This window comes from Chionomys nivalis, chromosome 4 (assembly GCF_950005125.1).
Source record: "Chionomys nivalis chromosome 4, mChiNiv1.1, whole genome shotgun sequence".
Classification (NCBI taxonomy): Eukaryota; Metazoa; Chordata; class Mammalia; order Rodentia; family Cricetidae; genus Chionomys; species Chionomys nivalis.
In genome coordinates this window covers 52,733,346-52,758,041 of record NC_080089.1, presented here as the reverse complement: position 1 = coordinate 52,758,041, position 24,696 = coordinate 52,733,346, and the positions used below count along the sequence as shown (strand labels likewise).

Sequence of the window (24,696 nt, the reverse complement as noted above, 5' to 3'; positions counted from 1 at the left end):
CTCTATGAGTCTGAATGTAGTCTGGTCTACAGAGAGAGCTCCAGACCAGCAAAGACTACATGGTGGGACTCTGTCTTCAAATACACACACACACACACACACACAACTTTGTGTGTGTGTGTGTGGTCTCATATACCCCAGGCTGACCTCAAATACACACATACACACACATACAACTCTGTATATATGTATGTATGTATGTATGTATGTATGCATATACATATATATGTATACATATAATTTTTTGGAAATAGGGTCTCATATATTCCAAACTGACCTCAAATTCATTATGAATAATCCTCCTGCTTCCCCCTCCAGAGTGCCGGCATCACAGTCATGCATCACCATGCCCACTGACAAGATTTTTCACACACACTGAAACAGCACATATGTGTGGTCTCAGTTATAATTATACTGAGTGTGGTAACACTCATTTGCTCTTGCTAATCAGAAGTTCTAGCGTGTGATTAGTTAAAAGATAGCAAAAATAATTTCTTTATTCACAAATGCAAGGATAGGAACAATGTGTAGTAATCTTTCAGAACACAGAATGCCTACATTTCTAACCAAAAATAAGAAGGAAAGTCAAAAAGAATTTCCATGGAGGAAGACCTAAAGTTAAACAGAGTATCTGTTTCTGTCCGGATCCCTGTGCAAGGCTCAGGCCCTAAAAGGCAGCTTCACACTCATCTCTGGCTGGGTATGAGTCAGTAACAACTGACTGAACCACAGCAAGGGTAACACCACAGGGAGAGCCAGGCTTTCCGAGGACTGCAGCGGCCCATCCACAGCACATCCTGAGACAAAACCACTCTAGAGTGCAACTCAGAAACATGTTAGGAACAGAGTGATCTTAGTCTTGCACAAAGGAAAAGAGCAAAAATTTAAGTAACTTAGCAAAGCAAGTGTGTGTGCCGGAACCCAAACTGGACGAACAAGCACACTTGGCCAAGAGGGCTTCTTTGCTTTATCCCTGTTATAGGTGGTGATTGCATCTTATCTCATTGGTGGGAGCTCAACTTCACAATCTGAAGACAGTTGGTTAATCTGTACAAATGGGAAGATTCTAGAAATAAGAGCCCTTACGAGGCTAAATATCTCTGATGGGGGGAAAACGGTTCCTAATAGTGTTGACCCACAGATAAATGCCAGCAAGCATGTATTTAAATATGATGGTGCCAGGCATGGAAGCAAGTGTTTATAATCCAGCACTTGGGAGGTGAGGTAGGAGGCTAAGGAGTTCAAGGCCATCTGCAAGAATGGCGTGGTCCAGGTCAGTCTGGGCTGGACTCTGTCTCAAAACCCAGGACCAAGAGAGACAGTGGCTTGGTAGCTAAGAGCATGTGCATTTGTTGAAAGCTCTTGCAGAGGATCAAGTTCAATTCCCAGCACCCTTGTCAGCTCAGTCACCAACTCCAGCTCCAGGGGATCCAATGCTCCCTTCTGGCCTTCTTGACAGATACATATATGAACACATAAAATTAAACAAATAAGTAAATCTGATGATAATAATAATTATTATTATTATTATAAACAGTAATAATGTGGGGCTGGGGTGTAATTCAATGGCGGACATAGGGCTCTAGGATTGATCCCTGGCATGGCAAAAATAAAAATAAGTTACAACACACAGTGAAATGGAGCAGAGCGGCAGTGATCGGTTCTGCTGGGCAGCATGAATTCCAGAAAAAGGAAACTTGGCAACTGGGGAATCTTGGTCCATTAGCAAGACTTCTCTATCTGAATGGAAGACAGAGCCCAAGGGGACAGGATAGAAGGATGGAGAAAAGTATGGGGATACCAAAAGAAAAGAGAACCCCTCACCATGGAGTCTGGGTCGGGGCCTCTCGGGCTGAGAACCAAAAACTCCACTACAGTTAACGACATTTGTCATGAAGGTTGCCAACAAAGAAACATTACATCAAATGCTAAAATAACAATGAGCCTTGCTTAGGTCCCAAGCTTACATGACCTTCAAGTACAGTCTTACTCCTTCTTACTGGGAATCTCAAAAACAGACTAAAGCTGTGTTTATAGTCAAAAACAAAAATATTCTTAACCTCCCTACAACTTTTGTGAACGAGACTTTTACCTTATTGACTGCAGTCCTGCCCAAAGCATAGGAACCACCCTAGGACCCTAGGATGTCATTTAAATTCCTGAGATGCAACTTCAAGAAGCTACCCAATCGGTAAAGACTTCATCGGTGCCTCTTTGAGATGCCCACACCGATGTGTCTTCCTTCCTTCCTTCCTTCCTTCCTTCCTTCCTTCCTTCCTTCCTTCCTTCCTTCCTTCCTCCCTCCCTCCCTCCCTCCCTCCCTCCCTCCCTCCCTCCCTCCCTCCCTTCCTTCCCATGCACCTGTCTTTCTCTCAACTCTTGTGCTTTTCCCAGCTGGGGCAGTGGTGGCACAGGCCTTTAATCTCAGCACCAGGAGGCAGAAGCAGGTGGATTTCTGTGAGTTCAAGGTCAGCCTGGTCTACACGAGCTAATTCCAGGACAGGCTCCAAAGCTACAGCAAACCCTGTCTCAAAAAACCAAGAAAAAAAAAAAAAAAAAACCTTTCCCTAAACTCTTACTCAGCGTCTTACTGGCTCACCCTAAAATTCTGTTCCACCATTAGAGCCCATTTCCTTAAAAGATAAGAAACCTTCAGGGGCTGCTTCAGTTGGGTGGTGTTTGCCCCAAGGCCTCTGAACTGCAAGAGAAGAAGGAAAGAGTCCCTGAAGTAGAGCTCCGTAACTGGATTCGCCAAGAAACTCCAGCTCTTCTCTTCCTCGCAGTGGAGTTACAGGCTCGCTACCATGCTCATCCAGCATCTGCAGGGCTTCTGGAGATCTGAACTCTGGTCCTCCTGCTTACACAGCAAGCAATTTAACTGCTGAGCCACCTTTTCGGTGATGTCAATTAGCAATAGTTTTAGGATCTAGGGGATCTTAACAATTTGTCACTCTGAAAACAAAGAGAAGTAGAGACACAGCCCCTGACCTCAGGGAATTCACAACACAGCAGGGAAGAGCAGAAAAGAAATTACTGAAAGGGTGGTGGGTGCACTCAAAGGATGGGCAGCTAGGATGGGGTTTCATGGGAGACTTTGGCCATGACAGTTCATAGACTTGAAGAATAAGCAGAGGTTATTCAGGTCAAGAGAAGAGCTGTGGGGGATGGGGAGGTATCTCAGACTGTGTGCAAGCGTGAAAACGGAAGCCTAATCCCCAGAAGAGGTAGACAGTTGAGCACGGTGACACGCACTTCTAACCCCAGCAGGAGAAAGGCAAAAGCAGGAAGATCCCTGGGGCTGGCCTAGCCAAATCAGTCAGCTCCAGGCCAGAGTGAGAGACAGTCTTTTGAAAAAGATGGACAGGGGCCAGAGATGGCTCAGTGTTTAAGAATACTTGTTGCAGGGCACAGGAGACCACTTCCTACGTATAACCCCAGCAGCACAGACATTAAGGGCAACATTGAATAAATGGGACCTCCTGAAACTGAGAAGCTTCTGTAAAGCAAAGGACACTGTCACTAAGACAAAAAGGCAACCCATTGAGTGGGAGAAGATCTTCACCAAACCCGCAACAGACAAAGGTTTGATCTCCAAAATATATAAAGAACTCAAGAAACTAGACGTTAAAATGCTAATTAACCCAATTAAAAAATGGGGCATTGAACTGAACAGAGAATTCTCAACAGAAGAAGTTCAAATGTCCAAAAGACATTTAAGGTCATGCTCAACCTCCTTAGCGATCAGGGAAATGCAAATCAAAACAACTTTGAGATACCATCTTACACCTGTCAGAATGGCTAAAATCAAAAACACCAATGATAGCCTTTGCTGGAGAGGTTGTGGAGTAAGGGGTACACTCATCCATTGCTGGTGGGAATGCAAACTTGTGCAACCACTTTGGAAAGCAGTGTGGCGGTTTCTCAGGAAATTCGGGATCAATCTACCCCTGGACCCAGCAATACCACTCTTGGGAATATACCCAAGAGATGCCCTATCATACAACAAAAGTATATGCTCAGCTATGTTCATAGCAGCATTGTTTGTAATAGCCAGAACCTGGAAACAACCTAGATGCCCTTCAATGGAAGAATGGATGAAGAAAGTATGGAATATATACATATTAGAGTACTACTCAGCAGTAAAAAACAAAGACTTCTTGAATTTTGCATGCAAATGGACGGAAATAGAAAACACTATCCTGAGTGAGGTAAGCCAGACCCAAAAAGAGGAACATGGGATATACTCACTCATAATGGGTTTCTAGTCATAAATAAAGGACATTGAGCCTATAATTCGTGATCCTAGAGAAGCTAAATAAGAAGGTGAACCCAAAGAAAAACATATAGTTATCCTCCTGGATATTAACCTTCATCAGGCGATGAAAGGAGACAGAGACAGAGACCCACATTGGAGCACCGGACTGAAATCCCAAGGCCCAAATGAGGAGCAGAAGGAGAGAGAGCACGAGCAAGAAACTCAGGACCGCGAGGGGTGCACCCACACACTGAGACAATGGGGATGTTCTATCGGGAACTCACCAAGGCCAGCTGGACTGGGTCTGAAAAAGCATGGGATAAAACCGGACTCGCTGAACATAGCGGACAATGAGGGCTTCTGAGAAGTCAAGAACAATGGCACTGGGTTTTGATCCTACTGCACGTACTGGCTTTGTGGGAGCCTAGGCAGTTTGGATGCTCACCTTACTAGACCTGGAAGGAGGTGGGAGATCCTTGGACTTCCCACAGGGCAGGGAACCCTGAATGCTCTTCGGGCTGCTGAGGGAGGGGGAGTTGATTGGGGGAGGGGGAGGGAAATGGGAGGCAGTGGCAGGGAGGATGCAGAAATCTTTAATAAATAAATAAATAAATAAAAATAAATAAATAAATAAATAAATAAATAAAAAAAAAGCAGCGGTAGCCCTGCTGTCTCTCCCTTGAAAAAAAAAAAAGAATACTTGTTGCACAGAGCGGTGGTGGTTCAATGCTTTTAATCCCAGTACTTGGGAGGCAGGCAGATCTCAGAGTCTGCAGAGTGAGCTCTGGGACAGCCAGGGTTACACAGAGAAACCCTATAACAAAAAACTAATAAATAAATAAATAAATAAATAAATAAATAAATAAATAGCATTTGTTCTTGCAGAGGACATGGATTGAGTTCTAGGACAGCCAGCGTTACACAGAAGAACCTTGTCCCCAAATAAATAAGTAAATAAATGAGTACTTGTTCTTATAGAGGACATGGGTTTAGTTCCCAGCACCTACAGGGTGGCTCACCACCAGAAGAGCCATCCTGAGGAACAATATTCAAACTTGTTCTTTAGTCTCCACACCACACACACACATGCAAAAACACTCATACATGAACATATGTGTACACAAACACACATACAACAGATGTGTATGAAAAAATTCCATGGGAACCATTATCCCATCAGATACAAGAGCGTGCTCCAGGACCAATGTGGAGGAGTAACTCATCCTAGGGTATCAGTCAGCATCTACAAAACCTCTCTCAAGCCTGTGGTACCACTAGAAACCAGTCGTAGCAGCCCTTGACTGGAAATTGCAAAGAATGAGTATGTGTGGAGAGCTACATAAGTGAAAAGAACTGAGGAAGATTCCCTGACATAAGTTATTGCTACATTGTTACCAAATGCAGACTGCACACCCGCTGTCCCAGAGCTCATTACTGACCATACATTGCTTCAGCTCCCCAAATGATTATAGGTGTGTACACCCACCCTTAAAGCTATGTGTTTTGTTGTAACCGTTTTAGATCCTGTGAGTAAATGTGGGTGGAAAGTAAAGGCCATTCCACAAACAGCCACACTCTTCCCCCAGACTTGTAAAGAGGACATGGGGTAAGAACCTTGAGCTAGGGACACTGTCATTGATTATTACCCAGGAAGATCCTGTAAGGAAGAACTTTTCACAATTTATCAGAGAAAGATACAACTACAGACAGATTAGAGGTGCCGGCTTGGGAGATGAGAAAGGGCCAGGAGACAAGACATGATTTTAGAAGCAGGAAAAGAAAGGACCGGATTTCCAACTAGAGCTTCTATAAAAGGCTACAGCTCTACCAATACTAATTTTGGCCCAATGAGGCTTCTATTGGTTGGCCTTTGGAGCCATGAAAGATAACAAAGTCATGTTGCTTTGGCCATTAAACTTAATGCAGACGAAATAACAGAGACATGATCACTTTAAAAGCCATAATTTTAAAACCAAGGCGATAGGCTAGGCATTGTGGGGCATGCTTTTGGTTCCAGCCCTTGAGGGGCAGAGGCAAGTAGTTTGTTATGGTAGCTGCAGATAACTAACAGCCAAAACTAACTATACATGAGCTACTTAAAAACAGTACGAGTCACACTGTTAGAACCACTTACATTCTTAGTAAATTTGCTTAGGAGAACGATAATCACATCAAGTAGAGAGTCTATTAAGTAGCAGCGGGCAAAGTCAATCAGGAGCCACTTTGGATTAAAACACTCACCACTTGTATGGGGGATAAAAACCAGACCTTCAAGCCAGAAACTGATAAAATAGTTTTACACAGATGAACAAAAATTAAACTTGTAAATCTGGCGGTTTCTTCTTGCATCTTAAAATCTGTGTGAGCCTTGGAAAGTCAAGAATATAGAGGACGTGTTAATATTCTCTCTCCCCTGTACAGTAAAAGGAACTAGGAACACATAGGACACCATACTGAGTTCCCACATCTATTATCTTGCTGGATTTCCACACAACAGTAAGAGTAGATATTACCTCCTCAAAGTTTATGTCGCCTAACCAAATTCAAATGGTAAATCAATATAGGAACACTAAAGTCCAAAGACAATGTTAGAGGCTGCCGGTGTTCTCTCCATTCTTCCAGACTTGGAAGATGAAATAAGGGAGAAGAGAGAAAGTAAGAAAAGAGATGGGGGCTGGCAAGCTGGCTCTGCGGGTAAAGGCATTTGCTGCTAAGCCTAACTATCTGAGTGCCATGCCTGGGACCTGCATGGAAGGAGGGGAGAACTGACTGCAGTGGCTTGTCACCTTGCTTTCACACATGCACCATGGCATGCATGGGCGCACACACATGCAGATGCACACACACACATGCACACACACATACATGCACACACATGCACATGCACACACATACATGCACACACACGCACGCACATGCACACACTCACACACACACACACACGCACACACACAAAGGAAAAGGGCCCAGTACCAGAATGTCAACCTATAAATTCCCATTTCCTTTTGATTCTAATCTTCCTAATCCCATTTTCTACATTGACACTATACATTGCATTTGTTTTAGTGGTCTGTAAACGCAGACACTATCATGGATATTCTGACTGCTTCCCTATATCTACAGTCACATAAACCATCTAGTGGTAACAGTAATGGTAAGGACTGTGCCGGAGTGCACACTACAGAGCCCTGGTCTAAGGATTTCACATCCCTACTTCATTTTTAACCCAGCAGCCTATGAGGGAAGCACTATTATTGCTCCTATTTTCCCGTCAATAGACAAAGATGCAAAGATGTGAAGTTGTGCTGAAAAAGAACTACCCCTGTCTCTGAGGACCCCCCAAAAAAGATTAATAACAACCTTCATATATCCTAAGAGACGTGAGACAGTGTAATGAGAATACCTGTGGGCCAGATATCACATTAAACAACCTTTTGCGTCACTAAAATCTGAGCAAAACTCTTGCAAGACACGGACTACGGGAACAGTTACATAGGCAAGAGACTGAGCTTCAGCCACTCAGAGGAATAACTTGCCTATGTCAGGGAATTATTAAGTCTGTCTTTTTCCTGCTGTGCACACTATCCCTTATAATCATAATAAAATACGATATTGAGGATTACGATGCCACACAGAGACCAGCTGACATGAATTACCCCACACCTCTAACAGCGGGCACTGATGAGCAGCCCACTGAGGACATGTTTCACAAATACTTTAATGTGTGGTGTTTTGGTGAAAATATGAAAGAAGGGATAAAATCTATCCGGAAAGGGGCTGAGGGTAGGATGAAGAGGCGCAGGATTGACCTGGGGTGACATCGACATGGCTGTTTCAGCCTGACCTGCAAGAGTTTCCGCCCTGAGACAATCCACAAGGCAGGCTCTGCCCAGCACCTGGCAGAAGAACTGAGGGCGGACTAACCCTGTGCTTAACAGGAAACCAGGAAGCAACAGCCCATAAAACACACAGCCCTTAATGCTGCCTGCCGGGCGAGATTTCATAGAAAGTTCTCAAAGACCATTTTTTTTTTAAACATCTGGGTTTACCTGTTTGTGGATTAGCAAAACAGAAGTCATTTTCCCTCGGGTTGTTGGTGTAGCTTACACTGTAGAATGCCACAGTGAGAATCAAGGAGCCCACAGTGAAGGTGGGGCGCAGAGCCGGAGCCCTGGTGTGGTTTGGGATCCTGGCTCCAGCTGCCTCCAGGCTGTGGTTTGGCAGTTCCACACTCCTTGACTCTGTAAAGCAAAACGTCCTTTCCCATACCCAGTGATGAGCTGGGTTTCCCTAAGAGCCCATCTACCACACGCATCAAGTGCCAGCCAGTCCTCTGAGGACAGAAGTGAGAAACGGATCCCAGAGCTCCTGGGGACAGGGCCCAGTGAGAGACCGGGAAGGGGAGGTGTTTGGGGAGACTTCCTGTGAGTCACTGGGTCCTTTGCCGGCTTCCCACACCCACCAGCTTCAAACCAGAAAGACTGTCTGTCACACTCCTCCTTGAGTCAGGTTCCCTTATGTGGGCTGGCGTTGATTTCAGCTGGTCGACTCGCCCTCAGTGCTCTCAAACTTTTTTTTTTTTTTTTTTTTTTTGGTTTTTTAAGACGGGGTTTCTCTGTGGCTTTGGAGCCTGTCCTGGAACTTGTTCTTCTAGACCAGGCTCAAACTCACAGATATCCTATCCACCTGCCTCTGCCTCCCAAGTGCTGGGATTAAAGGCGTGTGCCACCACCGCCCCGCAACTCTCAAACTTTTTAAGAGAACTTCTACCACCAGACCAGAGGGAAACAGCATCAATGGAAAGCTGGTGTGCACACGAGCGCGTGAGCACACACACACACACACACACAAGCTTTTCAGTCATGGAAACCTCTACAACACATAGAATGTATTATGTCATGGCTATAAAGATGGCTTAGCCATTAAGAATGCTTACTGTACAACAGTGAAGACCAGAGTTGGGACTCCAGTACACACAACATAACAAGCTGGTCATCTTGCAAGTGTCTGTAACTGCTGCTCCAAGGCATCTACCCCTTCTTTGGTTCTCTGCGTGTGCACAGGCACACAACCACACAGGCATGTGCACATACACGCACAGACAGCATGCATAAATAAAATAAAATTTTAAGTGCAATGCTCCATTTAGTGTAAGAATGATGTTATCAGAAGCTAAATAAGAATAATACTGTGCAAAAAAAGAAAACCACCACATTCTACAGCAGTAGAAAGACAGGCAGCAAATAACCACACCCAGAGTTCACTTCATGAGCCAGGCATGGTCCCTCGCTTCTGGAATCCCAATCTTTGTGAAGATGGAGCAGAAGAACTTCAGGCTAGCTTGCTCCTCATATCAAATCCCAGGGTAGCCTGGGCTAAAAAGTGAGACCCTTTTTATTTTATTCTCAGATAAAAACAATTAGTCTGAGGAAATGGTTCTGGTAGCGTAATTTAGTTTTTACCTTGCAAACACAAGGACATGAATTCAATCCTCAAAATCCACACCACCCCTTTCCCCCCCAAAATAAACAAAAAACACCAAAAGCCAAATGTGGTGGCTCAGGCTTCTAATCCTTGTGTGGGAAGGTGGGAAACAGGCCCAGCCAGTCTTGCCTACTGACTGAGTTCCAGGCCTGTGAGAGGAAAGACACCCAAGGTGATCCTCTGGTCTCCAGGTGCACTCTTGTATGTATGAATACACAACAGACACACACAGAGATGCACACACACTAGTTACCAAATCTGTGAATTAAGAGACTTACATTGGTGTGGCTGTTGAAAATGCCAAGTCTCACAACAGCGAGTGTGACAAAGGACCTGGCTCCACAAGGTTTCTCACGTGTGTAAGAGTGTACCTGGCAGGGTTTAAATCAGTACAAGTTTGGGAGCCAGTGTGATACTGTCTTACAAAGCTCAAATCTCACAGCCCGCAAACCAGCAATTTACTTTCCTAGGTGAAAGCATATTTAAACATGTAAATCTACTAGCTGAAGTGTAAACATAGGAAAAAATAAAGATGCTGGGATGCAAAGGGAAAGCTGAGGCCCCTGCACCACAGAGGCTAAGTCATTCTAATGTGTCTGAGTCTTCATATCGCGGACCCACAAAAACACACACATCCATGCCGAATTACTCGCGACAATAATCTTTTAGGAATACCTTTTAGGCCAGGTATAGCTGTGTGCATATTTAATCCCAGCATTCTGGAGGCAGAGACAGGAAGACCTCTGTGAGTTGGAGGCCAGCCTGGTCTACAGAGTGAGTTACAAGCCAGCCAAGGTTACATAGTGAGAACCTTTTTCACAAAGAGAGTGGGGGGGGGTGGAGGGAAGAGAAGTCATAAAGATAAAAATTATTTTAAAATACACACACACACATATATATGTTTTATATATATATATGAAAGCAAGAGAATGGTGACAGGAAGATTCAGGTGGTGCCTATCTATAATTATCTGTAGTCAAACAAGGGAATGACTACTGACTACTGGGTGCATAGAAATTCTAGTTTAGGAATAGCAGCGGTTTTATGGGAATGTATTACATTAAAAAATTAACAGAGCCATTCATGTGCCCACACTGAGGGTATATCATGAGCCAGGAATTAAGATAAATCTGCTTTGTGCAACTGGAGTCTACAGAAATAAGTTAAACGATGTTTCAAGAAGATGTCTATCTTGAAGTTTATGTACTGTCAGGCATGCCTGGAGATACAAATGGCTCAGCAGGAGGTTGCCAAAGGTCTGTTTGGGGTGTGTGGGTTGTTTGCTTGCTTGCTTTTACCATCCACCTCACAAGATGCAAGAAAATATCCAAGGCTAACAGCACAGAAGGCTGGCCGCCACATTGCCTGAATGGGAGGGAGCTCGGTTGATTCCGGGTACAAGGTTGATGTGCAGAAGTGAGTGCGTGAGACCCTGTTTCTAAAAATCAAAACAAAAACAAACAAGACATTCTTTAAGGTAGGTGTAGTGGCTCACACCTTTAATCCCAACGTGCAGGAGGTTAAGACCAACTGGATTCAAATGAGTTCCAGGCCACCCCACATTACGGAGGAAAAGAAGTTAGCAGAAGGATGACACGAACTAAGTAATGAACCCTGAAGTCCTGGAATTGGTGGTTGCTCTGGAGTACACAGGGGGCCATGCTCAGCAAAGCTCGGCTCTTCCTGTTTATATCTCACCCAACAATCTACATGAAAACCAGGAGCGCTGGAACCAACGTGGCACACCTCTAATCCTAGCCATGAGGAGACAGAAGCAACACCACAGCCCAAAGTTCAAGGCTAGCAAGAGGATCAGAAGTTCAAGGTCATTCTTGGCTACACAGTGAGTTCAAGGCCAGCCTGGACTACAAGAGATAATCTGTTATAACTTATTAAAAATCAAAACCACTGCAGTCTTTGTGCAGGCCTGTTCCTACTTTGCCTGCGAGTAGTTCTGAGGCACAAAGTCATTTGGTTCCTGGGGGGTTTAATAGGTAGAAACGATAATTTTAAAGGAACACAGGTTTCCAGAGATCTGCTTGATAACTCAGAAAAAAAGCCACGTGTGACCACGTGGGGGTGGAAGTTAGAAGAAAGAAGACAAATAATTCACTTAGATGCCCCAGAGCACATTCTTGTTGCTCAGCAGAATAAGCTGAGCCCACACCGATGGAAGCGGTGCCAGGGTGAAGGCACTGGGTTATGGAAGGGAGCGTGGTCTTGGCTTGCAAACGTGCAGTGAAGAGTTTAACTGTACCTCTTGAGGCTAGAAGGACGGCTCAGTGGTTACGAGAACTTGCTGTGCAACCGGAAGGACCAGAGTTCAAATCCTAGCACCCATGCAGCAAGCTAGGGATCCTGAGTGTTCCTGTAACCCCAGTTCCAAAGGGAATGGAGACAGGGATTTTTAGGGCTTGCTGGGTTCCAACCAATCCAAGAAAACCTTGAGTCCTGGGCTCGGGAGAGATTCTGTCTCAAAGGAATGGGCAGAGAGTGACAGAGGAGGACACCCAACACTCCTGACCTCTGTGTACATGAAGGCACACACAAGCACAGATAGACAAATATATACTAAATCAGTAAATGGACTTTTTTTGAAAGTATTTTTTTTTTTTGGTTTCATATGAGACAGGATCTTGCTAACTATCTCCAACTGTCCTGAAATCATTTGTAGCCCAAGCTGGCCTTGAACTCACAGCAATCCTCCTGCCTCTGTCTCTCAGTGGTGGGACTACAAAAGTGGCCATGATGCCCAATTAAGAATTTCAAGTAAAGGTATTTTTTTTTCTTGCCAAAATCTCTAGGATTAGCAGCAAATGGGCCTCCTAAGTAATTAAATGAATTGACCTATGCTAGAGAGTTGTCCAGGACCAGCCAACTCTACTGGAGAATAGCTGCCAAAACTCTACATAGATAAATTAGCCGAGGTGAGAGATCATTACAGAAGAAGTGCCATTCGGTCCGATTTCTAAGTAAAGTTCGTGTTTAGAAGAGAGGGCTTAAAGTTTTCTGCAAAACCAGCCTGTTTGAAATAAGTAAGTAATAGAAGGAAATCGCTCTAGCTTTTTTGTGTGAGGGGCGGGGATAAAGGGTGTTTGTTGTAAAGATCTAACTGTTCAGTTGTGGTTGTTTTGAGACAGGGTCTCCTGTAGCCCTGATGGGCCAGGAGATGGTCAAGGCTGGATTGACCTTGAACTCCTGATCGTTCTCCTCAGGTGAAAGAGCTGTGCGCCACCATCCCAGTTTAGGAAGTGCTGTGGAATTGAACCCAGGTCCTTTGGTGTGCTGGGCCAGTGCTTTACACACTGAACTACAGCCTCAATGCCTAACTTTTAAATGAGCTTACCAAAACACTCATCAAAACAGTTTCCAGGCTTGGTGACTCACATTGTCTGCCCATGTAGCCACCTTCTAAACATCTCTGAAAGCTGCCCTTCAGAAAGCACCTACTTTTACTCCAGTCCTAGCTCTTACATCTTATTTACCACACCAAATAAAAGGAGGGGACCACACATGGACCACCATGATTCTCCCAGAATATGGGTTATTAAATGAAAATCTCAGTACCAGGTATGGGATAGCTCCCCTTGATCAGGGACGTCCCTTGATCAGGGACGTCCCACAGGCCCCCAAAACAACCCAGGTTACTGCCATTGCTCTTGGTTAGCTGCTAGAACCAGGTGGGAAGACTCTAGCACCGAGACAATACACTTTAGGTGCAAGACAGAGGAACCAAGCAGTAAGTGACCTGAAAACGTCCTCTGATGACTAGCGCCAGAAGATGCTATGTAGACACCAATGGGACCCATGCAGCCAAGCCTCTATACTACAATACCACCCTGAAAGGTAAGACATGTCCAGTGATGTAATAGTGGCATGAATGGCATGGGGGAAAGCAATGGCTTTTAGATCGAATTTGAGACCGGCTTCACGGGAAGGAATTCATGTCTTGTACTATATTTAAGCTTAGTCAAAAGCCCATGGCTCCGGGGAGGTCACAAGGCCCAAGAGGAATCTACTCCTGTCATTTTGCTAAACAACACTGCTTTCTAAATATTTATGCTTCACTTATAGATGAGCGTATTCCTCAACTTTGGCCACAAAAACTTCTCTCTGCAGTGGTCAGCAGTTAATACGAAGACTTGTCACTAGCCAAGGGCTAAGAATAAGTGTCTATTGAGGGCTTGGCCCCAAATGGGACGTCTCTAGCAACCCCTCCTCATCCTTCAGGCTCAGGAAAGACGTGGAAAAATGTAGGGACTGGAGGATGGAGAAGAGTATGTGAAATTCTCTCTTTGAGTCATGATATGGCTGTTACATCCATAAACTCAATACATCTATAAGCTCAGCAAGCCGTCATCAGGCTCAGAGTCTGAACCAGAGAACAACAACAAAACCAGAGAAGGTACAAGGGGGAAGGGGAGGTGCAGGGAGTTTCTGGGGACAGCTGGTGGTGGATATAATCAGTCAGCATTATTTACATGTAAAAGTAAAGATATTCCATTTTTAAAAATCGGTTGTTGTGGGCTGGAGAGATGGCTCAGTGGTTAAGAGCATTGCCTGCTCTTCCAAAGGTCCTGAGTTCAATTCCCAACAACCACATGGTGGCTCACAACCATCTGAAATGAGATCTGATGCCCTCTTCTGGCCTGCAGGCAGACACACAAGACAGAATATTATATACATAATAAATAAATAAATAAATAAATATTTTTAAACAATCGGTTGTTGTTTTTTTTAAGTGTTTCCACAGAACTGCCCCATCTCCAGAATGGGAAGATCTGCTACCATTTTGGATTTGTGCCAAGGGCAAAGTACTACAGGAGCTTCCATGATGAGCTAGCCTCTGCCCTAAGGCATGTTCCAGGGCTAGTGGTAATTATTGTCAAGTTCAACAGTAAGCACAGTACGGGTTGGGGACATATATCATACAGTTAGAGAAGAGGGGCCTCCAACCGAGATGTGCGTGGAGCCATATTGGAAAGAGTCACACATCCACTCTTTTTTTTTTTTTTGGTTTTTCGAGACAGGGTTTCTCCATGTAGCTTTGGAGCCTGTCCTGGCACTAGCTCTTGTAGACCAGGCCGGCCTCAACTCACGGAGATCCACCTGCCTCTGCCTCCCGAGGGCTGGGATAAAGGCGTGCACCACCACCGCCCGGCACACACATCCATTCTTTAAGCCTCCAAGAGAAGAAGGCAGCAAGCAATAAGGAGGGAGCCCCAGGAAAAAGGCTGGGTGGTCACAAGGGAAGCGCGGATGTCTCTATCGCTGAAGTGATCAGCCTTGTGGTAGGTGAACCAGGAGTGGGAAGTGTGCAGGTGACAGAGACTTTGTACTCCCACAGAGACAAATACAGTATGAGTCCAGGCCATCACCAGACAGCATCTAGAGAAGTCAGATTCACAGACGAAGTAGACAGGGGTTGGCCATATGGCAGAGCAGGTAAAGGTACTTACTGCCAAGCCTGATGACCTGAGTTCAATCCCCAGAGCCCGCATGGCGGAAGAAGAGAATGACTCCTATACTCCCGCGGCGTGAGCATACCCACATATACACAGATGGATAATGAATACACAGATATTTTTAAAGGCAAGGAAGGGAAGTGGGAAAGGAGGAAAGGAAAAAAGAAAGGAAGGTAAGAAGATTGAAGACAGGGGCGGGTGCTGCCAGGGCCGAGAAGGCAGGGAATAGTCTGGTTTGTTTGTGTTTGCTTGTGGTTTGTCTGGAATTAGGAACGCGTTCTGCAAGAGGACAGTGGTGAAGGCTACACCGTCTAATGACGCCTGCCTCTGTTGTCTGTGAACAGCACACACAGAATAGCTAAAAAGGAAAAGTTCAAACTATGGGCATTTCAGCATCATTTTTAAAACAGAAATCAACTATCATGAACAGGTAAAAAGGAAGAAGAGAGAAATGGAGGAGGGAGGCTGTCAGGAGAGGGACATGCAGTCATGTGACCTCTATTGGGCGACCAGTGGCTCTCAGACTTGTGTTAGCTGTAGCTTTCTACAAACACAGATGATAGACTAAACGTTGTTACCCTCCCCCAAGTTCTTGTGTTGGAATCTCATCCCCAAACTGTGTATTTGGAGGCACAGCTTTGGGAGGTGCTTAGGTTGTGAGGATGTGTGCTGGTTATTTTTGTCAATTTGATATAAACGAGTAACCAGAGAAGATGAAAACATGGAACCTCAACTGAGGAACTGCCTCCATCAAACTAACCTATAGGCAAGTCTGTGGGGGCATTTTCTTGATTAATGATTGACATGAGAAAGCCAAACCACCCCTGCAGGTGCCATCCCTGGGCAGGTCCTGAATTATATAAGAAAATTGGCTGAATGGAGCCACAGGGAGTAAGCCAGTAAGCAATGTTCCTCCCTGACCTCTGTTTTGGTTCCTGACTTGAGTTCCTTCCTTGGTTTCCCTGCATAACAGATGAAAATCACGATGAAAGAAAACCGTTCCTCCCCAGGTTGCTTTGGAGCGCAGTGTTTTTCACAACAGAGAAAGTAACTGGGACAGGGTTCTTCTCTATGACCGGGATTGGCACACAGAAGAGAGTGCTCTCTAACCCTCTGCCATGCAAGGGCGCTGAGAGAAGATGGCTATCCGTGAGGCAGTAGATATGCCTACACCAGACACCAAGTCTGCAGGAGCCTCAGCCTCAGACACCCCACTCTCCAGCGACAGTCTCCAAGCCGCCCAGCCTGGACAGCTGCTATTAATAATCTGGACGTCTTGCATAAAATCCCAGTTATACAAAAAAGCAATAGCAATGTGTCTGTGGATTCCAGAGATCAGCTGAGAAACTCACCAGGTCCCATTCTTCACTCGCTCCCCAGGGTAACCTCTGGGGAACCTCCAGGGACCCCCCCAAGATAAGTCTTAGTTCGTACACCGTCGGTGCAGGTGAAGGGAGGCATCCTACAGCCTGGGCTGAAGATACGACGTGGTGAGGCTTCCAAACTAGTAAAGCAGGTTCACTTTGGAATCAGACATAACTATCTCTCTCTCTGCTGCTCGCCAGCTATGTGATCCAAGCGAGTTACTCATCTGATCCATCAAATGAGAAACCAAACTGTGTAGGTGTGTCACAGGACTGGTGAAATGCAAGCAGGGAATTCTCATCTGATGACAGCTGTTGCTGCCCTTTTGTTTGATCTGACACCTCTCTGACTGTGTGAAGCCCTGGATGGACGCCACAAGAATCCGGATGAGAGTCGGTAAAGGTGGACGCTGAAGTCAGGACTGTAAGGACTGAAGGGGAGACGGGCTCTAGGAATAGTTTAGAAACGATGTCAAGATGAAGAACAAGCTCTGGCAGCCATCCATCCTCCCTACTTTCAAATTAGTCTGGGAAAGGAGCAAAGAGAAGCAGGACAAACCCAGAGGTTGTCGAGAACTATTCTGGGGAAGGCACTACATCCTGGGTAGCATGGACAGAGGCCAGTGGAGGGCCTGCTGGAAGAGAACCTTTAAGTTCTACTCTCTTCTCTCCCCTGTGCCACACAGAGGCAATCCCTGAATGTCCTCTGACTCTGTGCAGTGCCCAGGAAGTGACGACACAGGTCAGATGGGAGCAGAACCCAGCAAAGCTCTCAACTGTGTGCTGTGGCCCAGGGTTGGCAGGAGAATGAACGCTCAGCACAGAGCTGTGCTCTGAGGGTGGAAACAGGAAGTCACTGGGTGCCATGAAGCCCAAATATCTGAGGCAGTTAAAAACAAACATCCGACAATGTCCGGAGACATTTTTGGTTGTCATATTGGATGTGTGTTGTGCCGGCATCTGTTGGACAGAGGCCAGGATGCACAGCTGTCCGCAATGAGGAATTATCCCGTTCAAAGTGTGCTAGAATAAAGCATATAACAGTGGACAAAACTTGACTTTTCTCCTGCCTCCTGGGGCTAGAAGAAGCAGATAGTAATTAATTGTGTAATAGAAGGTGGCTGGGAGAATTTACCGAGACTGCTAGAATAAAGGACTACCCAGGTCCTCACAGCACAAAGCATAGGAAAGCTCCCATTTCATATAACTTCCTCAAACAATGCTATATAACAACGCCCTTCGTTGGGCTAGAGAGATGAATCAGCAATTAAAAGACTGCTCTTCCAGAAGACATGGGTTCGGTCCCAGCACCCACATGGGGTCACAACTGTAACTCCAGTCCAAGGTGATCTAATATCATCTGACCTCCTTAGGCACCAAGCAGGCATGCGGTGCACAGACATACATCTAAACAAAACACCCTTCACCTGATGTCCCTATAGACGGTGAACAGTATCAAGGAGTGATACCTCCTGTGGACTGATGGGTGGTGACAAGGAGTGCTCCCCTCCTGTGGACTGATGGATGGTGACAAGGAGTGCTCCCCTCCTGTGGACTGATGGTGACAAGGAGTGCTCCCCTCCTTGGACTGATGGATGGTGACAAGGAGTGCTCCCCTCCTGTGGACTGATGGGTGGTGACAAGGAGTGCTCCCCTCCTGTGGACTGATGGTGACAAGGAGCGCTCCCCTCCTGTGGACTGATGGATGGTGACAAGGAGTGCTCCCCTCCTGTGGACTGATGGTGACAAGGAGTGCTCCCCTCCTTGGACTGATGGTGACAAGGAGTGCTCCCCTCCTGTGGACTGATGGATGGTGGCAAGGAGTGCTCCTCTCCTGTGGACTGATGGTGACAAGGAGTGCTCCCCTCCTGTGGACTGATGGGTGGTGACAAGGAGTGCTCCCCTCCTGTGGACTGATGGTGACAAGGAGCGCTCCCCTCCTGTGGACTGATGGATGGTGACAAGGAGTGCTCCCCTCCTGTGGACTGATGGTGACAAGGAGTGCTCCCCTCCTTGGACTGATGGTGACAAGGAGTGCTCCCCTCCTGTGGACTGATGGATGGTGGCAAGGAGTGCTCCTCTCCTGTGGACTGATGGTGACAAGGAGTGCTCCCCTCCTTGGACTGATGGTGACAAGGAGTGCTCCCCTCCTGTGGACTGATGGGTGGTGACAAGGAGTGCTCCCCTCCTGTGGACTGATGGTGACAAGGAGTGTTCCCCTCCTTGGACTGATGGGTGGTGACAAGGAGTGCTCCCCTCCTGTGGACTGATGGTGACAAGGAGTGTTCCCCTCCTTGGACTGATGGGTGGTGACAAGGAGTGCTTCACTCCTGTGGACTGATGGGTGGGGACAAGGAGTGCTCCCCTCCTGTGGACTGATGGGTGGGGACAAGGAGTGCTCCCCTCCTTGGACTGATGGGTGGTGACAAGGAGTGCTTCACTCCTGTGGACTGATGGGTGGGGACAAGGAGTGCTCCCCTCCTGTGGACTGATGGGTGGTGACAAGGAGTGCTCCCCTCCTGTGGACTGATGGGTGGTGACAAGGAGTGCTCCCCTCCTGTGGACTGATGGTGATAAGGAGTGTTCCCCTCCTTGGACTGATGGGTGGTGACAAGGAGTGCTTCACTCCTGTGGACTGATGGGTGGGGACAAGGAGTGCTCCCCTCCTGTGGACTGATGGGTGGTGACAAGGAGTGCTCCCCTCCTGTGGACTGATGGGTGGTGACAAGGAGTGCTCCTATAAACAGACAGAAATAAGGAGCTCGCTTGTAGGCTGACGGGCGACTACGGCTCAACCTCCTCCAATCCGTGCCCCCTACACACTAAGCTCCTTCCAGTCCTTTAAGCAAAGCCCTCTCTAGCCCTTCCAATCTTGCTACCTCTCTCACCTAGTAGGAACAAAACCTCAAGCTTCTCAGCTGCCCCTCACCCGGGCAGGCCTGTTCTCTGCTCTCCTCTGTGCCAATCCTGAACTTTGGAAGGCAGCTCTCTTCACTACTGTAGCCCAGCACCACCACTGAACTTTGGACTTACTCCTCTGGCACTTACCATGATTCCTTTACTATAATTTGATTATGAACCTTCTTGGAAACAGGAATTAAACAGGGCCTGGACCTGGATATAGATAGCTAAGGTGTATTGAATGAAAAAAAGAAACCTGACCACCATGGCGTTACAAAAATACAAAAAGAATACAATAGCAAGCTCTGTCTCAAAACTTTATCCTTCATTGGTTAAGGAAAAAGATAACCACATGAAATAATTAAGTTTTCTGCTAGAGACAGAAAGTTGACAATCAGCCGGGCGGTTGTGGCGCACGCCTTTAATCCCAGCACTTGGGAGGCAGAGGCAGGGGAATCTCTGTGAGTTCGAGACCAGCCTGGTCTACAAGAGCTAGTTCCAGGACAGGCTCCAAAACCACAGAGAAACCCTGTCTCGAAAAACCAAAAAAGAAAGAAAGAAAGAAAGAAAGAAAGAAAGAAAGAAAGAAAGAAAGAAAGAAAGAAAGAAAGAAAGAAAGAAAGAAAGAAAGAAAGAAAGAAAGTTGACAATCATACGGAATATGCATTTTGAAATATATGAATAAATTAAGGTCTCTGTCAGACGGTAAACCGCCTGATAGTGTAAAAATACTAAGTGTCCTCTGGCACTTCTGGAAATCCAGGGCTTTTTGTTAGAATATATCATTTGACTAGAGAGCCATAAACAACAAAAGTTAGGTTCAAGGTGAGGGTGGTGGCAGTGCATGCCTTTAATTCCAGCACTTGGGAGGTAGAGGCAGGTGGACCTCTGAGTTCAAGGCCAGTCTGTTCCACAGAGCAAGTTCCAGGACAGCTAGGGCTACGTAAAGAAACCCTGTTTAGGAAAAACAAAGTCAGGTTCTGGGACAGAACCTGTTGGGGATATTCTGGGACTGTTACCCTGAATGCTTCAGACAATTAGTGCCATTGAACTTGTGGGATGAGTACTCAGGGGATTCGAGACATTTCCCCCTCCTCTGTCATTGAGACAAGGGGTCACTATGGTTGGCCTTGAACTCCCAGCATGCCTTTGAACATTCCCTCCCACTTTCTGAGTGCTGGGGACTACAGTTAGGTACCACCATAATCAGCTAGTCATCAACCCCAAAGAAAAATGTCTGTACCCTAAGGGAGAGAGATATGTCAAGAGTTGGGGGTCACCTAGAACATACGCTTCAGATAAAGAAGGCAATCCGCTTCAGGCCATTAACTTTTTCCTGTATTTAGTACCCACATGTCAAAAGTGGTATTCTCGGTGAAAAGAACAAGAAAAGGAAAACAAAACAAAATTTAAAGAACTCTATGATCTTGAAAAAAAAAAAGCTCTATGAGACTATAAGCTATCTCTCTGTGTCCTGTCTTTCCTCCACACCCCACAGTTCCCTGGACAAGAATGTTAGGAGTTCAAGGCCAGCTGCAGATACTGCAGCAACTTGAAAGTCAGCGTGGCCTACTTGACACACCAAAAAACAGCAATAACAAAGAAGGGAAATTGCAGGCCCTGACCCTCAGAATAAACATCAACACAGGGAGGCATTTGGAGTGTGGTTAATGAATAGGAGACCTAATGAACTTTGTCATGGAAACCAGATACACACACCTTGTAGTTCCAGGTACTCAGGAGGTTCAGTCAAGAGGATCATTTAAACACAAGACCAGCTTGAAGACAACAGAGAGACACCGCATGAAAGAAGGGGTGTGGGTGGCTAAAAGCAGAAGATGAGCAAATGTTGTTCATGGGCTCTACCATGACTCTAGCACCATACTGCTGAGCTAAACTTCCTTTTCTAGCATGCAATTTTGGATCACAAAAAGAAATGGCTTATGACCAAAGGAAAGTAGGAATAAAAGAACTTTGTCATCTCTCAGCTATTCATTCATTCATTCTTGAGCTATGGGCTGTGCAGAATGCACAAGGGAGAAGAGCAAGGCCTGCTGTAATGCAGGCCCATCCACCAGGAGTGTAAAACACCCACAAACCACCATCACACAAGAGAGTAAAAGGCCTCAGGGGGGTGCAAAATAAACCTCACTGAGAGAAGGAAGAAATCCCATGGGGCTCCTAGACTCTTCTGATCATAAAACATACTATCCGAAAACACTACGCTACAAAGAGAAAAATCACACTTGCTAGTTCTTGGTACTTCTTGTTGAGCTGAGATCTGCTAGATTATCTACCCCAGCCTTAGGGTCACTGGCATCTTCCCAGTTACCACCTGTTCCCATTACGGAGGAATGGAGAGAGCTGATGGTGACAACTAGCCCATGCAGGACACTGAAAAGGACTCTCTCTTCCCACTGCTGTGTGGTCAACCAGCGAATCCTCTCACAGCCCTGCGGGCTAAGCAGGTGGGGGGAAGTGATGGCGAAGGCTGCTAGTAATCTTTTCTTGCATTCTTGCATTATTTATTTGTTTATTTACTGCCCATGTATGTTTATATGTGTAGTCATACATGCCACAGCACACATGTGAAGATCAGAGGACAGTTTTGGGAACTTGACTCTCCTTCCATCATGTATGTTCTGGGTATTGAACTCAGGTAATCAGGCTTGGTGGCAGGAGTATTTAAGCACTGGGCCATCTTGCCTTCCCAACCCACACCCATTTTTTTTTTTTTTTTTTTTTTTTTGCTCTTGCTGAGAACTGAACCCAGTGTCTGACCCAGGCTAAGCATGATCCCTCTCTCACACTGCGCTGCAGTGCAGTAACTGCCACGATCCTCAAATAGCACACAAGAACTGAGTGACTTGTCCAAGCAAGGCCAGCTCACTAAGATTTGAACTCAAAGTCTGTCTCCTTAGTTATGTCACGGTAATGTCTCCCCGCTAAGAAATCACTGCTAAAACACCAGGACATTACACAGCTGGAAGAGAATGGTCGATTTGGGGCCAATCTACTCCTTCGAACACACGCATCTATTTTAAAACTATGCTTATTTGTAACAAAAAAAAAATGCATGTATACACATTTATTGACCAGCTCTGAAAGTGAGATGCCTTTTCAAGGGTGTAGCTTTCAAAATCTTTCCTGAAATTCATTGCCCAGGGTGGATAGTGACATATGCCTGTAACCCTGGCTCTCTCATAATCCCCAGGTGAACGAACGGCTTAGCCTTGTGTTTCCCTACCTAGAAAGTGAGTCTAACAATAGCGCCATATCCTAAAGTGAAGGAGATGCGGTGTTATTGTCCACATAAATGGCTAAGGGCAGTACCTGGCACGGAGTGAATGCTCGGTAAATGGATTTCATTATTTGGATGTTAGCCTCTATGTGTCTTCAGAACACAAGTCGTCCAGCAACCACAGAAAGCTTTCCCCAGAGTCGCTGCCAAGTCTTTAAGAACATCCCTCCCTACCTAGGGCCCCACGGAGCACAGTGACATCAGCCACCTGCTTCCCTGGACCGTCGCTCCGGAGGTGGTCACGTCACCTCGCTCAGGCCCCAAAACAGGGTAGACGCAGTCTCCGTCCGGTTTACCACAGCACAAAACTTAACCCAGCTTGCTCACTTGAGTGAACTCCGGTTGGAGGCTGAAAGAATGCGGGCGCCGCGCCAGGAAGGGCAGCACTTCCACCTGCCAAGCGACAGGGTGGGCAGCCCTCCTCCACTGCGTCCACGGGGACACCCACCCTGCCGCGGGGGCGCGGGGACCGATCTCACAGTGCCAGCTGGATGAATCCCCTGCACATCCTCTGAAAACCATCGCCGCGGTTTCTAAGGGTGTGCCACGGTATGGGAGCACCCAGATGAAACGAGACCTTCCGGGTGCGAGTGAGGAGTGCTCCGAACCCCAAGTCGGGGCGCCGCCGCCCCCGCAGACACGTGTGCGCGGGTCCCGCCACCCGGGCCCGCCCCGCGCTGCACTCACCAGGTGAAGAGTTTGCTTCGGATCCTGCTCAGGTGGCTGCCGATCGTGGCCACGGAGCCCAACGCCTGGGGCTCCGTGACCCCCGCGCTCGCCGGCGATTCGGCCTCCATGGGGTCCCTACGAGCCTCTCGTAGCCCGGAATCCCGAGAAGTGCCCCGGCCCGGAAGACAGGAGGCGGCGCCTGTGAGGACAGCGCGGTCTCGGCCCGCGCCTTGCCTTGCTCTCCTGCTGCGCTCGCTCGCGCGCTCGCCTCCCCGGCTCGTGCGACAAATCATTAACTGTCAAGTCCTTAGGGCCAGAGGATGCTTTTACAGATCATCACCTGGCACCTCAGGGAAGCTGAGGGAGGCGGGGGAGGGGGAGGGAGAAAAGGCAGGTTTGTTTTCTCAGCTAGCGTCGGTGCTGTGTAGGACACGGTGTAAATTTAAGAGATTGGGGGTTGGGCTTCTTCTCCCCCACCCCAACCCGGGTGGGTGGAGTTGATTTGGTTAGCTTGTTTGACCTCACTCTGGTAGCCCTGACTGTTCTGGAACTCATCACGTAGCCGAGGCTAATCTCGAACTTGCAACACTCTTCCTGCCTCTTCTTCCGGAGGGCTGGGATTCACAGGCCAGCACTATCACACCCGGCACATTTCAGGATTTTATGGTTCCTTGTTTGAAATCAGCAAACTAGGTAATGCGTTGAGGTTATTTTGGCTGGCTCCCCGCGTGTCCTACGGGATGCGGCGAGCAGGTGCCAGCCTGAACTTTGCTAACTGAAAGGACCGATTGACCCCGCGCCTGTATCCTGATCTCCCTCCCACTCCCTGAAAGAACTGAAGAAAAGCTACAGTTCTTTTCCTCGCAAAACAAAGATCTGAGAAGTGTGTCTTTGTGGTGTGGGCGAAGCCTATCTGTCTGGCGGGTGTGTTGGGTTGCCTTGTCACACTCAGCACCGTCCTGGCCTTGGTCCAGGCTCACCTTCTGATGCGTGAATGGTCCCAGAAGGGACAAGAGGGAATAAAATAAAAAATGGGGTGGGGAAATTCCTGGTTCTCGCTAAAAGAAAGAAGTCTGTAGTGCTGTTCAAGCACCTTTTTCCTGAAAGAGACCAAGAAGATGAAAGAAAAGGTGTTGAGACCCATCCCCACCTCTTTAGTTCCTCCCCAACCTCCTCCTCTCGTGAATAAAGGAACACGGTCAACAGTAAATTCTAGAAGACTGTGGATGCAGAAGAGCAGGTAGTTCTGTAAGAGAC

General features: G+C 46.8%; 1 protein-coding gene across 2 annotated transcripts in view; it reads right to left on the bottom strand.

Annotated features, from left to right (window-relative positions):
* Positions 1-23,626, bottom strand: part of Slc35f2 (solute carrier family 35 member F2) — a 49,431-nt gene extending 25,805 nt beyond the window's left edge. For both annotated transcript variants that reach the window (XM_057767943.1, XM_057767944.1), the window contains exon 1: positions 23,458-23,626. In XM_057767943.1, the coding sequence (XP_057623926.1) occupies positions 23,458-23,567 (110 nt within the window). In that variant the 5' untranslated portion in view covers positions 23,568-23,626. The remainder of the gene's footprint in view (positions 1-23,457) is intronic.
* Between the last annotated feature and the right edge of the window lie 1,070 nt (positions 23,627-24,696).